The 16,852-nt window shown below is 45.0% G+C and overlaps 3 protein-coding genes across 3 annotated transcripts; all 3 read right to left on the minus strand.

Moving 5' to 3' along the window:
• Nucleotides 1-2,215: 2,215 nt before the first annotated feature.
• On the minus strand, nucleotides 2,216-10,345 carry nploc4 (NPL4 homolog, ubiquitin recognition factor). The gene is made up of 17 exons (XM_086065154.1): nucleotides 10,199-10,345; nucleotides 9,140-9,220; nucleotides 8,576-8,685; nucleotides 8,268-8,504; nucleotides 7,763-7,811; nucleotides 7,470-7,564; nucleotides 6,373-6,496; nucleotides 5,500-5,679; nucleotides 5,336-5,422; nucleotides 5,193-5,264; nucleotides 4,974-5,100; nucleotides 4,734-4,894; nucleotides 4,604-4,675; nucleotides 3,684-3,776; nucleotides 3,474-3,590; nucleotides 3,279-3,381; nucleotides 2,216-2,446 (listed from the first exon to the last, which is right to left on the minus strand). The coding sequence occupies exons 1-17, from the start codon at nucleotides 10,211-10,213 to the stop codon at nucleotides 2,286-2,288; spliced, it is 1,884 nt and encodes a 627-aa protein (XP_085921280.1). The 5' UTR covers nucleotides 10,214-10,345; the 3' UTR covers nucleotides 2,216-2,285.
• Nucleotides 10,346-11,117: 772 nt separating this feature from the next.
• Nucleotides 11,118-13,698, minus strand: pde6gb (phosphodiesterase 6G, cGMP-specific, rod, gamma, paralog b). Its single transcript, XM_086064729.1, has 4 exons — nucleotides 13,559-13,698; nucleotides 12,137-12,314; nucleotides 11,964-12,004; nucleotides 11,118-11,644 (listed from the first exon to the last, which is right to left on the minus strand). Exons 1-4 carry the CDS (start codon nucleotides 13,674-13,676, stop codon nucleotides 11,568-11,570), a joined length of 414 nt encoding a protein of 137 aa, XP_085920855.1. The 5' UTR covers nucleotides 13,677-13,698; the 3' UTR covers nucleotides 11,118-11,567.
• Nucleotides 13,699-14,337: 639 nt separating this feature from the next.
• Nucleotides 14,338-16,031, minus strand: oxld1 (oxidoreductase-like domain containing 1). Its single transcript, XM_086064730.1, has 2 exons — nucleotides 15,825-16,031; nucleotides 14,338-14,996 (listed from the first exon to the last, which is right to left on the minus strand). Exons 1-2 carry the CDS (start codon nucleotides 15,867-15,869, stop codon nucleotides 14,685-14,687), a joined length of 357 nt encoding a protein of 118 aa, XP_085920856.1. The 5' UTR covers nucleotides 15,870-16,031; the 3' UTR covers nucleotides 14,338-14,684.
• Between the last annotated feature and the right edge of the window lie 821 nt (nucleotides 16,032-16,852).

A 16,852-nucleotide genomic window follows, 5' to 3' on the forward strand; every position in this document is an offset into this window, starting at 1 on the left:
AGAGGACGCGAGACCGAGTCCGGGTGGAGTTTGCATGTCGTCGCCGTCCGCGCCGGCGTTGCTTTTCTTCCGTTTCCTTCCACATTCAGAAAAACGTTGTAAAAAGAATTGAACCAAAGTAATTCAGTTGCATTTTTAAATTATATTCTTTACAAATGACTTTTTTTTTTTAATGGAAATTAATTTCCACACAATGACACGTATAAGACTGAATTATTTGAATGAAGCCATTTTAGGGGAAAACTGCAGAAACTAATGCCGTCATCACATTCATGTTTCTTGATCACGTCAAAGAGCCACAAAAGCATCAGAATTAAGACTTGAATTCAATATTTCATCAACACTTCAAGAGGAAGACCAAAGCAATTTTCAAATTTGAATTTTTTATTCCTTCAAATGAAAATCACGTCAAGAGGAAGCTGCCCACTCATGTGTCAAAAGCAACAAATGTCCAGAATCACCTCAACTCAAATATTTTCTCACATCAACGCAATTGTGGTCAAACTCGCCAAAACGCCACTTTTGGACTCGGCAAAGTTGAGCCCAAGCGCGTCCGTTTCCTTCCTGCTTTTGGGAACGTGGCAAATCCTGGCAAAAGCACGTCCCTTCCTCAGGGGGCGCTAGCGAGTCGCAGGCGGCACTCGGCACATGAATTAGCATGTCTTCTTCAACTCCATTTAGAAAAGGAGCCGCGCTGAAGTGCAACTTCGCAAGTCAAACGCGTACTTGACGTATTTTGCAAGCTCAACTTAGCAAGTCATCATTTTCATTTATCTTGCAAGTGCGACGCCGCCTAAAAATCTTGCGCAATTGATGTGACAGCGGCGCGTTGCGTAACTCTGAAAGCGAGGGAACCCTTTTGCTGCCGTGCGACGTCCTCAATTGTGAGCGACGTATTCATTTGAATATCGCAAGCGTAACTTCGTCCTAATGAATCTCGCACAACTTCCAAATCTCACGAGTGCAGCTTAATAAGTCGCCTAATTTATTCACGTGGAAGTCAACCTTAAACATTTCGTGACAACAATATGTTATATGTGACCTCACTAGTGCAAATATGACATTCTGATTAAGATTGTATAAATGAATATTATATTTGTGGAATGTGAGGAATGAATCAAAGTCCAGCCCTTTTTCTCCATCTCAGGGGGGCGGCCATTTTGCCACTTGCTGTCGACTGAAGATGACATCACAGCTCACCTGCTTTCTGAAGCCGAGCTGTGATTGGTTGCTGTGATGTGACTTTGACTGGGACAGCAAGTGTCAAAATGGCCGCCTTCTGACATTGATTCCAAACTGCTGGATTGCGCTGCTAAACTCGCATTCCACGAACGCAATATTAAACAAAATGTTGACTTTAGACGAGTGGGGCTGCCGCTGCGTAGAATAGAATACTGTCCCAAAAAATCCAATTGGGATCGTTGACATTCCCCTCTAAGTCCAAACCAAGCTTAAAAACCCGTCAATTGTAACGAAGTTGAACATTTGCGTATCTCATAAGCACATTTTTTGCACCCATGCCTTGTTAATAAATTCCACGGGTTCGACTTGCAAACTGGGCACGTAACATTCAAGACGCTCGCATTTGTGAGATTTCCTTGCGAGTTGTATTTGCAAATTGGCCGACGAGATTCCTGACAGTGCTGCCTTGAGATACGAGTACCTCCATTTACAAGTTTTGCGATATGTGCACTTCAGATCCCCACCACTAGATGACAGCATTTCACAACAGGCAAGATTGATTTCCCTGCAGTGGAAGGACAGTGCCACTTGATGGCGCCATTTAGCTGTCTTTTATTGTTGGGAGTGTTAAGGGATCAAAAAAGAAGTTATTTTATTCGTTACTGTATATAGTTTTCAAATGAAATCAGATTAGTTATCAGAATTGTTGCCAATTTATTTTGCCCTTGTAAAAATAATTCTTATGAAAACACATTAAAAACAAAATTAACTCGATTTGTTTCTTTAGATGAGCTCAGCGGACAAAAGCGATTTGAGATCAGGAAAGGAATGGAACTTGTACCTCAAAGCAGCACCTTTGCTTTTTGGGCTCGTTCAGATCAACCAAACGTTGAGACCAGGAAGCGGCGAGCACTCGTTGAGTGAAGATGAAGACGAGCGACGCCGTCCAATCACACATCAGATGAGCTACAGTACGCGTTTGGCCCCTCCCAGTCCAAAGCATCCCAGCAGGAAGCGCTCAATACTGACAGCACAAGGGACCATCATCTTTTATTAGAAAGTAAAAGGGAGGCTTGGGGGGGGGGGGGATTGTTGGTGTGTTGTTAAGTGCGGGGCAGCCTGCACATTTCACAGTGCTCGGTCCCGGGCTGGTTCATGAAGGTGCAGTGCACGCACGACCACATGGCGGAGGAGGACGGCGGCGCCGACGGGTCGCCCATGCTGTCGAAACCCACCGATGACGACGGCTGCCCCCCCACCGTGCCTGTGGGGAGGGGATGGAGACCACAAACGTCACGGGAAGGAAAACGCTTGTCCACGTTACACAACCCGACTTTGCAATTTGGGCATGAAAACAATTTCACATCGCGTTTTTTGTTTTTTTCTTCTTTTATGAAATTGCTGTTTTAAAAATAACAGCAGGGAAATTCGACATCAACTAGTCAATTGTAAAATTAATTGCCAACTATTATGATTAGCGCTGCTTGATTATGAAGAAAATATTAATCACAATTAATTTGGTCATAATTGAAATCACGGTTAGGACAATCATTTTTTTGGGATAAAAAATAAGAAAATGTTTAAACGCTAAGATTAGCAAGACAAATACAATTCTTTTAAACACTATAATTATGCAAGTTTATTTTGGATGAAACAATTATTATTAAATGAGTTGTTTAAAAAAGGTACAAATTTAAACAACTCAAAAATGAGTATTAATAATGTTTTTTTTTTTTTAATTATGCTGATTTGAGTGTAATAATTGAAATTGTAATTGATTGTTTCAAATTGTACAAATGTTGAGATTTCAGCCTCTCCAGCGTTAATCGGCTCCGATTTGTGTGGGACAAAGATGGATTTTTTTCCCCCAAACATCAGTTTTCACATTTTTGACGCTTTTCCCGATGGATGTTACACAACAAACAAGGAACACAAACAACAATTGATCTTGCTATCAATTTGAAAGCAAAACATGTTTAGTCTTATCCAATTGATTAATTGAAAAACGAATCAACGGGTTTATAATCGGATCTACGCGATGTCATATTTTGACAGCTGAACGTGCGCTTTGCGCGCCTGCGAGGAACTGAACTTACCGCACAGCTGCTCGATGGTGGCCCACTGCTCCGACTTCTTCCACGTCTCGGCGAGGTCCTGGTCGCGCGTCCTGACGGCGTCCAGCAGCAAACCGATGCTGTCCTGCAAAAGGAGGCCAACGCGTCAGGCGGCCGACGGCGCTCACCGGTCGCAAAAGGCGGCGGCGGCGGCGGCGGCGGCGGCAGCAAACGCACCCTCAGAGGCATGACCTCGTTGGTGACCAGGAAGAGAAGCAGATGGAAGTCGGACACGATGTCCAGGAAGGACGTGGAGGCGCACTGCGACAAATACGTGGACAGGCTGTGGAAGTCCTGAGGAGAAAGACGAGGGAAAGGATTGGCGCCGTTGGCTTTCTCAGGGTCGACCGCCAGCGAGCGAGCGAGCGAGCGAGCGTGCGTCCTTACTTGCGTCTCTCCGAGGATTTCTCGGTTCTCGATGGGGAAGCGGTGAGCGGAGGTGAAGGTGAACTGGGGGTCCTTGGGGAAGGTTGTGGTGATCTGGCAAGCAAACGAGACCACGCAGGCCACAAACCAGCTCGAGGAAGACCACAAATACAATCTGGGATTTTCGTTTTCCCCAAACGTCTCTTCAGTTGCTTACTTTTTCTTATGTATACGCGCTGCCGTCCGGCAGTTTTCGTGCTGTCACTATCCAATATTTTAAGAATCGATTAACCATCTTAATCTGACTCATTTTCATTTTTCATTACAAAAAGCTCTGATGAGTTTATGAATCAGTGATTGGTGTATTTTTATAATGATTAAAAAAAGGGGGTTTGAGGTTTGTACGATGTTAGCAGTTCGGTCATTGTTTTCCAAAGTAAAAGATGTTTGCAAATGTCTTATTTGGATCAAACACAGAAAATTCTTCTTTCATCAAGGATGACAGAAATCAGTCAACAACGACTGTTGATGGAGCATTTGGACCAATGGAATGAATAAAATGGCTTCAAACTGGATTATTAAAATAGTTTGATGGTCGAAAACTCCCAAGAATTTTGACAGCTCTAATAATGTGATCATGTGACTTGGTGTTCACTGAGCAGCCAGAACATTGTGGCGGCAAAAATAAACTTGCTTGGGAAAATATTTGTTGCCGCCTGGAAGGCAGGCAGACGCCATCGGGAGGACATTTTGCTTTTGATGGACAACCGCTTCCTTATTTCTTGTTTGCGAGGTCGACACGTGAGCAGCAAAAATGATGATGTCACATTTCAATTTGTGACACTCGACCTTAAATATCTTAGTGGAGTGAACGTTTTCACAATGCGAGCGATTTGATCTTTGCGTCTGACAGTCAAGAGATGAAGCGAGAAGGGACTCACATCGATGATGAGATACTCGACGGGAAGAGGTCGTGCCAGGAAGGTGACGTCGTTTCCAAATTTATCTGTATCCTGTTGGCAGAAGGCCGCCTTGAGCCAAAATGGCGACCGGCGACGGGACGAGCGTTACCTTGAAGAAGACGTCCGGGATGTACTGCTCGGGACTGGACTCTTTGGCGTAACCCAGCTCGGGCGCGTCCTTGCAGGGCAGCAGGCACTCGTCCCTCACCAGTGCCATGCACTGATTGGACACCTGGTAGCCCTCAAAGTGCACCTGGTTGTCCGGACCGCCTGAGGAGCAGCGCGACAATCGTGACAAACGGGCAAACGGCGCTCGGGCCGGGCGGGGCGACGGCGGCGGCGGCCTGACCTGTGGCGACCACCGTTACAAACTTGGATCCAAAATGCCCGTCGCGAGAGAGCTTGCAGGGGTTGGAATGTTGATTCTGGAAGAAGCCCGCCGTGATGCACTCCTCGGAGCTCAGGAAGTGAGAGTCCTGTCGCCAGAAGGCAAAATCGGTCATCTTTCTGAGGAAGCACGGCGGCGCGACTTTTGACACGCGTCAGCCGCCTCGGGAATGTTGGCCACCTGGTTTCTGGTGAAGTGGACCGTCCCGATCCTGGTGTCCTCGGAGAGCAGGTCGGAGAAAATCCAGCCCACCTGCCAAAAGCAGTTTGAGGCGGAGGTGAAGAAAACGGACAGCGAGCGAGGCCGGCGCCAAGACGACCGACCTTCCGAAGGCCAAGTTTGGCGGCGATCTCGTCCACGGCTGCGGCTTTGGGGTCCTCCAGCAGTTCCAGACTGTTCTGAGTGGCGTTCTGAAAGCGAGCACGCCAGCGTTGGCAGACTTCTAACGGAAGAGGCGAGGGAGCCCGACGGACGGTCGCTCGCTCACCTGCGGCGGCTCGTAGATGGCGGCCACCTCGGCTCGGATGCCCAGCGGGATGTCTTTGTGCTCCGTGTACCTGCCGTACAGGTAACCCATCCGCTGGCTGCCCGTCTTGCGCCAGAAGTCCAGGAAGCGGTCGGCGATGGTGTGGTTCTCAAACATGATGTTGTCCACGTGTCGGTATTTCTGAGGAGCAAACGCGCAAACTGGGACGCATGGAACGTGATGGAAAGACATTCCACACTTTTGCGCGCATGCTCACATTCGAACCCACCGCCGATCTCAAAACCAGTTACAAATCTCAGCCCAAAGTGGGGAGGGGCAATAAATCAAAGGAATTCGATTCATCGTCATTTTGAAAATTTGATAAATTGTGATATGGAATTTTGTCTTGTGGATTATTAAAAGGTGTTGTTGGTTCTGTTCCATCCAGATGTTATCGTCACGTGTCAGAATGCTGGTTGGGTGCTTTACAAAGACACGTTAGTAATAGCTAACAACTACTTCATTGTGACAATCAAGCAAAAATCGGATTTAGAATCAGCATACATTATTGTTGTCTGGACGTTTTGCACAGGAATTATTTTTAAATAAATCTTGGTTGGGTTTATTACATTAAAATCAATTTAAATCGTAATCATCCTGAACGACTTGGAAAAATATATAAAATATCATCCCAGCCCTGCGCAAAAGCTAAAAAATAAAAAAGCAAGACGCAAAAGGAGCACAAAAAGTGCCGATTGTTCTTGCGCGATGTGAGCCATGAGCGTGAAAAGTCCTGCCGGCAGCCGCTATTTTTTCAGCAGCGCCATGACTCGCAGGATGAAATCCGCATGGTGGACTTTGGCGGGGACGTGCCGACGGCGGCGTTTGTGGTACCTGTCTGTTGAGCGTGATGGCGCTGGGCTGGCATTTGGTGCAGATGCCCTCCGGCCAGGGCGGGTGACCCTCGCAGCCCGACTTGATTTTGCAGCTGATGTTCTCCAGGGCGGCAAACTTGCCCCTGAGACGTACAAGATTCAAAAGCACGCAGGTGAGGGACACAACATCAAAATGTTGGGTTGTTTGTTTGGGGAAGGGGCTTGAACGAATTGGTAGCATTTCGATTCGATTTCGACAACTCGGCAATGGCAATTTTCTTCCTTCTGAGATCTGCTTGACGTCTCCTGACACCAAAGTAACTTTTTTCCCGAGTGGTTAGCGCGTGTGGCTCACACACGTGAGGTTTTGCCTTCCTGTGCACGTTGTGGGTCCGCTAAAGATGCAGCACATGCGTGCTCGATGCCGGCAGCAAAGATATTTTAGTTAACAGAAAAACGAAAACTAAAATTGAAAAACCAATTACGTTAACAAAATGAAATAAAGAACGAAAACTAGCTGAAAGTACATTTTATGTTTACAAAACGATAGCGAAAACGTCCTTCGTTTTAGTCTTGATTTATTTGGATATTAACCAGAATAAAGACGTTTAAAAGAGTGTCACACAGAAGTGATGTCATCTAGCAGCAGCCAATAGAAAAGCCCCTTCCGATGATGTCGCTCCTATGGGCAACACATTTGTCTGCTGGACTGTTGGCTCGCATGCTTTTTCATTTTACTCAGCCAAAATGCAACGCTAGGTCAGAAACGTGTTACTTTTTTCTTTTCTTTTTTACCATGGTGTTTATGAAATATTGCGCACAAGTAATACACGTTTTAAAAAAACAAAAGCCAAAATGAAAACTAATACTGAACCGAACTAAAACTAAAACCGAAAACGAATTCAAACTAAATTAAAAAAACAAAATGAAAAGTAACTAAAAAGAAAATTCCCAAACTATAATAATCCTGGTGATCATGCGCTCGCCCCCTGGTGGTCGGCCGACTACATCGCAAGTATAGGCTTGATTGCGCATGATGAATTTCCCATCGTGATCACGGTCACTAACGAAGGACAACGCGATGAAGAAAGTGGCACGAATGGCCGATGCGCTCACTTGTCGGCTCCTCCGGTCAGCTTTCGCAGGTACGCGTGGAACGACATGTGCTTGACGGGCGGGTCCAGGTGGTTCAGGTAGTCTTCGTCAAAAGGCTGCCGGAGCACAGACGCCGCAAGTACACGTCACCATCCAGACAAACGAGGAGAGGAAGAAGAGAAAGAGGAGAAGCGAAAGGAGAGCGAGAAAGGAAAGGAGAAGGGAAGAATGAAAACACGGCAGACGGGAAAATGGAGAAAAGGAGGTCGAGAAGCAGGAGCACAGATAAAGAAGACCATCAGCGGTTGTCTGACCTCCAGCGGCACACAGTGAACGCACTTCCCCAAGGCGCCATGGCGACATCTGCAAGCACAGACGACAACTTCAGTGAGCTGAGGACCTTCATTCGGACAAAAGTCAAGCTTTGCCGCATTTCTTTAGCATGGCCACTTTATGGGGAGGGCATTTTTAAAATGCACAGCAGAGCTGTAGTTCCACATTGTGCCACAGCGGGCAGCACCGAGCTCTTCTAGAAGAGCCATAGCGTCATTAAAAGTCAGAAGAGGTAGAGAAGGTCCCCAACTCAACTGCAGTAAGACTTGTTGTTCTTACGTTGCAAACACAATTCACGCTTGTGAGCATTCGTCGTATCTCTGCTTGTGTGTCTTGCGGCTCCGTGTATGTCAAACTTGTTTGAATGTTTACAAATGCCGTAACATCGATGCTAATTTCGGCTAGCTTGTGTACAGCTTTTCACATTGTATGTTAGCATTAAGCTAGCACTTTGCATGTATCTGGATGTCGCGTGCGCCTCCTCACAACTGCGCGTCTCGGTTCCTGTAGATCTTGCCGTCCTGCTTGGTGAGAAACTGGTCGATGTCGTCCTCCTGGATCTGCGGCGCCGGCTGGGGGCGGGGCAACAAGAAGGAGGAGGAGGAGGAGGAGGAAGCGGCCGGCACGGACGAGGACGAGTGCGGGGCGGCCGTGTCCATCACCTCCGTGGACGAGGAGGCGGCCGGCGAGCTCGAGGGGAACAAGAAGAGCATGTCGCCGTGCCTGCGGCGGCAAAATGCATCTTAGTGACATCACTTCCTGTCCGGCAGACTTTCACGTCAGCCGATGCTCACTTGATCTTCAGCAGGCTGAGGCTTTTGTTCTGCGAGAGGATCTCTCCGGTTTTGTTGCGGTTCAGGTAAAGGGAGAAGCGGTTGGAGTTGAAGCCAAATTCTTTGGCCACCTGCGAACGGAAACAAAAAACGATCCAACAAGTCAACTCGCACAAACGGCAACAAACTGGAATTGCGCTGGCGGGAAAAATAAAGAACACAAAATTCCTGAATTGATCAATTCAATTAGGAAAGAAAAAGGATGGCTCTTTTTTTTTTGCAACCAAATCCCAAGTGAGCAAGACCAGAAGGAGAAGCACAATGTTCATGGAGCGCCAACAGAATGTTTGACTAAAACGCTTGAAAATAATAAGGATTCATTTAAAAGTGACATTAGAAATTGTAGAACATGTGATGTGTGACATATTGGGATCTTTATGAAAACATTGATGTCCAAATAATATCATTTTGACAAATAGCAGCTCGGTTAAAAATGTTGCAGTTATACGATTTGAATCGTTTCATCTGCATGAAAAGTGAAAGATGAAAAACTGCAAACGTTGTGATCTACTGTTCGAGTCGTACCTTCTTCAAGAAGGCAGCAGCCGTCTCCCGCTTGCTTGAAGGGACTTTCTTCATCCCGTCTGGGGACTGGACTCGGATGACCTAAAAAGACAAATTCTTTTACGCTCATCTGACGACATTTAACAGGTGATCCACTGCTTCCAAATGTCCACCATTTCCCAAAATGTTGCCCTGCGATTGGCTGGCAAGCAGTTAAGGGTGTAACCCCGCTGGGATGGGCTCCAGCCTGCCGCGCGCCAGCCACCCTCATGAGGATAAAAGCGGCTCACAAATTGGATGGCTGGATGGATTTCCCAAAATGTCCGCTTGACAGACGACCGTCACAAACATCAAAGACAAGTCAAATCGTCTGCCAAATGATGGATTTGCGCGCTCAATCAAAGGCCTGCCTGCTTGTGACTTTGCGCCTTCGATTTTCTGTACTAACAACTTGGTTTTGAATGAAGGGATGATTTTTTTTTATGTATAAATTAATCAAAATAATCAACAAAATAATAAAACTAATTGTTACTTGCATTCTTAGTCAAATGTTGTGCCTGTAATTTAGCTTCACCTTGCAAGTCTCAAGTGAGTCATAATAACAAGTACAACAACAGCACAGTATGGCAACGATGACAGTGCCACAATAAAATAAAATAAAAATAAAATGAGTTTGGTGACTAGTTTGACGAGGAGTTCATTGAGGTTAATGACACCAAATGCGACCAAAAACAACTTTCCAAAAGGCGGAACGTTCCAGCTGGTTGTGCTAAAATCGAAATAATTTCCACTACAACAAATGGACGTTAAAGATCATTTGTTAAACACTCTCCAGACTCCAAGAGACATTTGTGTCGATGAGTCCAAAGCCAACATTGCCTTTAGCCGGCCGGGCCCGTCTACTTTGAACGGGCCGTCACGTTAGCCAGCCAGCTAGCTAGCTAGCTAATTGTGCTGCCTCATCACTACAAACACTTGCCGCTACGGCTAATGCTAACCCGGCTAGCTCGCCTTCGCCGAGCCCAGCAAGCCACAAACGACACTTTTTCGTGAGTTGCTTGCTTGTTTGTTTCTACTTACGATGGTTTCCGCCATGCTGTTGTCGTTTCGTCAGCTGCTACAAATTGAATGGTGGACGCGCTTTGACGCTGTGTTTGTTTGTCAACGAAACTCCATCACACAGCGGGTGCAACCAACATTAGGGTCCGTCCGATGCGGCACCGCTGGTCAACCCGATAACCGTCCCCCTGAAAACATGTTCATTCAAACGTTCCGGTCGTCTTAAAAGAATAAATAAATAAACTACATACATACATACACATTACCAAACACTTTTCACACGTCTTATTATTCATTAGTAGAGTTTAATGCAGCCAGCTTTATGTACAGTATATATCAAAATGTCAAAATGAGGTGACGTCAGCTTGTCACATCATAAATATAATATTAGTCATTGTATGTATTTATTATAACGTTGTTGTTTTTTTAAACTGTAGGTGTAATTTGTTTAAATATGTCCATTATTTGTAATAATTTTAACCATTTACAATGAGATGATGAAAATTATTTGTCACGTGTCATTTTATTGTTTTAAATTAATTGAATTGTAATGATTTCCTCATTTAATACAATAATTCTTAAATAATTATTAAATGTTTTAAATCCATTTAAAACGATTGGACTTATAATAAATTCATCAATTGTTTAATACAAAATATTTTAAACCTTGAGTTTTATCTTCTTCACTAAATCACAATTTGATTTATTTTTTCCAAATGTTTATTTTAGAAATATATTTACTGTATGATTTGCAAAAATGATTTAACCTATTATTGCAATGAGATATAAGAAAAATGATAGACTGTAAAAATATATTCTCATTTATTTCAGTAATAAATATTAGTAGATTTTTGACGCACCCTTGCCATTAACAAGAACAAACAAACATTTGAATTCTCCTTTTTTTTATACCGTAAAGAAGGCAAGAAAAGAAAAGCTCTCCATCAACAATTGTTCTTTTATTGAACCTGTCATTTGCAAAGCCAACCAGGCTGCAGGAAAAAAAAAAAAAAAGCACAATGAAAGCATTTAGAAATAAGCGGCAAACTGTGTGAGTTACTCTGCACGCATAAACGACGACGATGATGATGATGATGAAGATGGCAGTAGAAAAGGAACACTTCAGCATAAAACTGAGGATGCATGCAAACACGCTAACGACAAAGCAACAAGTTCAGAGTTGACTGTGAGGAAAGACGGACAGACGGACAGACGGACAGACGGACAGACGGACAACGACAACACAACGGCAGGCAAAGTGTGCAGAAGAAGATCGCATCCTAGATACGAGCAGCTGCTGTGCCATGACAACAACATTAAAAAATATATGTTTTTTTCTCTCTCTTTTTTGTGTGTGTTTCAGTTTTGTGTTGACGAGTTCCGCGTGAGCTCAGATGATTCCGTACTGGGCCAGCTCGTGCAGCTCCAGATGATTGAAGGCCTCCCACGGGCAAATCACTGTAATGTCTGAAACAAACACACACACATCAATGTGTAACATGCATGTGGACGACATGTAAATATCGTAAACTATGAAATCATGCATTTCACAAACACTCGAATGTATTTCACGTTCATTTTATTTTGCCAATTTCAAGAATATGCTGGGGGAAAAAAATCTCTATCGGTCGGGCCCTATTTTAGTTGAGTCACGTGACTCGACTTGATGTTGTGTACTCGTCCGCGCTTTGTCATGACTAGTGAAAAAAAAAAGGAAGCAGATGCTTCCAAAAAACACATTTGAACATTTTGCCAACATGGCGTCCGTGCGTGTGGAAAGACTCACCGGTTCCTAAGCCTTCCATTCCCGGGATGTCATCGCCGAACCTGCGCGCAAAGGACCACCATGGTGACAAGACTGACAACAATTAATCATGACGAATTCAATTGCTGATTCAATTCAATCGTTGATTGCCGAAATTGCTACTTTTGCAAAGAATGCGGCACGCACGCACGCACCCCTGCACGCCCTTCTTGGGGGGCTTGCTCTTGAACTGGCGCGTCTGCCTCTGCTTGAACTTGGGAGGGCCCTTGCGCGGGGTGGCGGGGCCCCCGCTTACCCGCGTGGCCGACTTGATCTCAGCTTTGGGCGCCTCCAGATTCATCTCCGTCCGTCCGTGTGTGGGCTGATGCTCTTCTGGGGAACGTTAACATGCGCGTAAGCACACGCACGCACGCACGCACGCACACACACACACACACACACACACTAGGGCTGAGTATCGATTCGATTTCGACTCAAGTCACTTAGTTCAACCCTATAATGAATAATTATGGAACATCAAACCTTCTTAAATAACAAGGACTTGATAATAAAAAAAAACATTAAACATTAAATTCCAAATTATTTTTTGCAGAGGCAGTTATTAATGAAAATAACGTGTTACAATCACTTACACAAACATTGACATCAGCAAGGATGAGATGAAAATGTTTTCATAATTCCAATTCAATAATCGTAAATGTCAATTAAAAATATTCTGAATTGTGATAAAGTGCAATAAGTCTGATCTTTCATAAATGTAAGAAAATACTTTTGAATTCACGTAAACAGCAAATTTCAAGAAATGAAATCAAATACAACAAAATTGACCCTTAAAATTCTACTTTCTTGTTAATTTATGGAAAAAAGAGATCACAGATTCATTGTTACATGAATCGATATCGTGTTTGAAAAGGAAAATCGATTTGATATCGATTATTGTATTTTCTTAAACCCAGCCCCAACACACACACACACACATAAAAAAAGGCATAATCTCATAAATCAGCAAAATGTGTCTTTTTACTTGGACTTGTATTATGAGTTGTGTTGATCGGATTTGAGGATGCGTGCATTTGATTTCCTGAAAGGCTGCCAGAGGATGTGCGATAACAAACAACGACTTGCATGTGCACGTGCACGTGCACGTGCACGTGCAGCAAGACAAACAGTCAGGGCGTTTTTGTTGTTTTTGTTTTCTGCGACAACGCAATGTTCTGTCAGCGTGACCCCGAGACAATACGAGCTCATCCTAATCCCGGGCTCACTTTACTAATCTGCCTTCAATCTTGTTAGCGAGGACGAGGAACAAATGCTGAGCAAACACTCGCGCTCTTAAGCCTCGCGCTAACATCTCAATGACAAACGCACGACAACACAAAACATTTCCTTCGCCCGCTGAAATGACAAAGTCGTAAAACTACTGTCATTCTTTTGACAAAAAAAGACCTTCACAAAATGTCAATGAGCGTGGTTATGTGCTTACGGGAAACGTGCGCATTTAAATTAGACAACATTTTTTTTAATATTTAAAAAGTGCTTCACAATAAAATGTGTCAAGCGCGCGCGAGGACGGAAGGTCTGAAAAACGGTTCCTCGGGCGGACGCGATCTACTCACGTGCTGCTTTGCTCGCGTGATCGATGGCCCGATGACAAGACGGCAGATGAGCGGAAGACGATGACGAGTCGCTCTTATACGGCCGGGATGAGCGCGGACACGCCTCGTGTCGTGTCATCGCTCGCTAGATGGTCGGAGGGGCGGTCGGATGCATCACGAGGGAGAGAGACGGGCGGACAAACAAACGGGGCTCCAGTTTCATGAGTGGCAAATCTGCGCAGGGGCGGGTTAGACCAAACGTTGGTCATTTCGCCGAGGCACGTTTGAAAAAGGGAGGTTTTTGCCATTGTGGGTGCGAACACAGCCGAGTGCTCCTTGGAAATGTGCCACAGCGGCAGCATCACGTGGACAGAAAACCGATCAGCAATCTGTGGTGCATCGTCCATGCTTTTGCCGGAAGAGAGCAATTATTACAGAATGAGCTGCTGACTACTCAGATACGTCTGCGGACTTCATTCCGGACGGAAGGACACAAATGGAAGGACAGATGAACAGAAAGATGGAGCTGCGTGGATGACCCGATTCAAAGATAGATTTCTTTGATGGATGCAAAGACAGACAAAAAGTAGAGAGAAAAAAAAGTCAACGACCACCGAGGGATGCAAAGTGACCTGAGGTAACCCTGCCTCTGCTCCCGATGATGACGATGTCACTAATCTGTCATTTTCCGTCACGTCATATTCAGCGGCGGCGTAATCCCGACAGTTTCGCGTTGCCATGGTGACGAACCATCAACAACAAACAAGTTGCACCTGCCACTGTTTCATTGACAACACAAGTGCAATAAATACGTGCGTGTTTTATTCACAACAATAAATAAACAATGGCAAACAAAAGTGCAAACAGACTTGATGGCGAGCGGTGGACCGTCTCCGGTGGCGCGCTACTCCACCGTCTGTCGGTGGTTTTCCGACAACCTCCGCACCAGATCCAAATCCTCCCTCCTGCTTCAGGCGTCTCCGTTCTGGAAAGTTCTCCATTTAGACGATCGGCCACGTCATCGTGACTGATCGACGAGCAACGGTCGACGTTCCCACGCCAGTCGGACCGTCGCGCTTTCATTGTCAAAAATTCCCACTGGAGGTTGCGAGCAACGGCGGCCTCCCAACTCACCACAGGGGGGCGCTCACGTCTTCTTGAGCAGTCGGATCTCCATCTTCAAGAAGGCCTTGAGGTTGTCGTCCAGCACGGTCTCCTCGATGGCGGCCAGCGCTCGCTCGCCGCCGTCGTTGTAGAAGGCCAGCAGCTGCTCGGCGTGCTCGATCCACACGCAGTTGTGGCAGCCGCTCATGCAGCAGTGCGTGGGGGCGGCGGGGGGGCCGCCGGGTGACCCGCTGCTCTCCGGGGGGGGCGGCGGCGCGCGGGGAGGAGCCACGTCCGCGCACCTGCTGCGGACGTTCGGGTTGAGCAGACCCCGCCCCCAGGACGCCATGCACAGCTGCAAAACCACAACATGAGGCAAGTTAGCCGCATTAGGGACGAGGACCGATGCCGCTGGTCTGAATCCTGCCGTGTTTCAAACATCATTCCACTCAACTCAACCTCAGATCATTGTTGGTTATTTCGACAGACAACATGCACAGCTGCGACAACATCGAGTAAACAAGACAAAATGTCACCTTTGGCCATTCTATAAATGTATATTTTTAATCTTCCCGTTGTAATGTTTGGACGATGGCGTGTGTTGATGTCGTGATGAGGCGCGACACAAGCTCCATTGCAATTTATACACAATAAAACATGATTTTAGCAAAGTTCTATATTATTATGTTATATGAACAATTGTTTTTCTCCATGATCTGTTTGAATGAAACAAAAAGCTGTGAAAACATAAAAATGTTACAATATAGCTGTCAGAGTTTTGTTAACGCTGCATCTTCTACATTTTGTATGTGTCCTTTTTTTTCCTTTAAATGTTCCCTGGCGTGTTTTGAGGAAGTTCTAAACCGTTTCGACGTTTGACCTTTCTAAATGTTCTGCATAGCATACTTTGTTTAAATAAAGTTTATTATTTAAAAGAAGAAGAAACAGAAATGGAACGGTGATATTATATTACTGATTTTGAGCTCGACTTTGAAAAGTCAAAAGGCCGAATTTAAAGCAAAGGCTGACTTTCGATAGAATTCATTCAACGTCATCTGACACAACGTAGTTTTTGTGCTGCTATGTTATCTAAACACAAAGAATACAACGAATTTATTTTTGTCACGGACGGGTGGAAAAAATAGATGATCGGTTACGTATGAGGCTAATGGAGGCAACCGACCTTTCGTAAAGACGCCGACGACCTCGTCGCAAGCAAATAAACCATTGTGAGAGACAACAAAAGTCCGATTAGGACTCGGATTTGTTTTCAATGCTATTAAACTTGTGTCCTAAAAAAAACAACAACAAACTATCTGAGGTTTCCTCGTCGTAAACGTGAATGTCCTTTCATTCTCCCGGAAGTAAACCCTTGTCAACAAAAGCATTGATTGGCCGTGAGCGACAAATATGAACCAATCAGGAAAAAAAACAATTGCCGTGCGTTACAAAACATGCTCAGCAGATGGCAGTACTGTACTGTTTGTCATCGTTTCCTTAAATTTCCGCTAAATGCGGGCCTCCATCGAAAAACACAAAACTATTATTGTGTTGGGCTGTATGTCCACCTTCTGCCTTTTAGTAAACTAATTATGTATTAGTTGTAGGAAATACATAAAAATAATTTCGGGACCAGTAAAAATAAATAAATAAAATAAAAAATAGAAATTGGATTCTCTCTGCCAAAATTTTTAATGTGCATTTTTTTTAAATCGATGTTATTGTACTTTATAAAATAATGACATCATTAAATAGAATGGCAATCATTAGTTTTTACAACACTTTCTGCTTCAATTCAATGCACTTTGGTGCATTCTAGTGTGCACATCTTTGCCACCTGGGGGCAGTATAATACAGACATCAATCATACACGGAGATAGCCACAACATTCCACCGAGAGGATAAGGAATATATGCCTACGAGTTATGTTGCACTGTACTATAAAATACATATTAAGTATCCGTTTGTATTTTTCACGTTTGAGTTCCACGGCTTGCTCGTATGTAGGAATCTTTGCGAGTGCAAGTCCAGCCACGGCTTCAGGTGTTGTTTGTCCTTAACGCGCGACACCTACCGCGCCCTAACGCCGGCCCCGGGAGCCTGCGCTGATGTGTGCTTGCCTTCCCGTGGGGGAGCCTTGCTTGTTTGCAAGCAAGCCTTCATGGAAACGCCGCCTGACGACAGAAAGAGAGAGAGAGAGAGAGAGAGAGA

Source organism: Leptonotus elevatus, chromosome 20 (assembly GCF_054856555.1).
Source record: "Leptonotus elevatus isolate MCC_2025b chromosome 20, RoL_Lele_1.0, whole genome shotgun sequence".
NCBI classification, from domain to species: domain Eukaryota; kingdom Metazoa; phylum Chordata; class Actinopteri; order Syngnathiformes; family Syngnathidae; genus Leptonotus; species Leptonotus elevatus.

Excerpts from the sequence above, each read along its gene's own strand:
- nploc4 (XM_086065154.1), bottom strand. Across the intron at positions 8,686-9,139 it reads CTGCTGCCTTCTTGAAGAAG|GTGGCCAAAGAATTTGGCTT; the intron begins GTACGACTCGAA and ends TTCCGTTCGCAG. Across the intron at positions 7,565-7,762 it reads TTCACTGTGTGCCGCTGGAG|CCTTTTGACGAAGACTACCT; the intron begins GTCAGACAACCG and ends GTGCTCCGGCAG.
- pde6gb (XM_086064729.1), bottom strand. The coding sequence starts at position 13,676 with ATGACACGACACGAGGCGTGTCCGCGCTCATCCCGGCCGTATAAGAGC. Across the intron at positions 12,315-13,558 it reads TCACGCGAGCAAAGCAGCAC|AAGAGCATCAGCCCACACAC; the intron begins GTGAGTAGATCG and ends AACGTTCCCCAG. Across the intron at positions 12,005-12,136 it reads CCCAAGAAGGGCGTGCAGGG|GTTCGGCGATGACATCCCGG; the intron begins GTGCGTGCGTGC and ends CTTTGCGCGCAG.
- oxld1 (XM_086064730.1), bottom strand. The coding sequence starts at position 15,869 with ATGGTTTATTTGCTTGCGACGAGGTCGTCGGCGTCTTTACGAAAG. Across the intron at positions 14,997-15,824 it reads CGTCGGCGTCTTTACGAAAG|CTGTGCATGGCGTCCTGGGG; the intron begins GTCGGTTGCCTC and ends GTGGTTTTGCAG.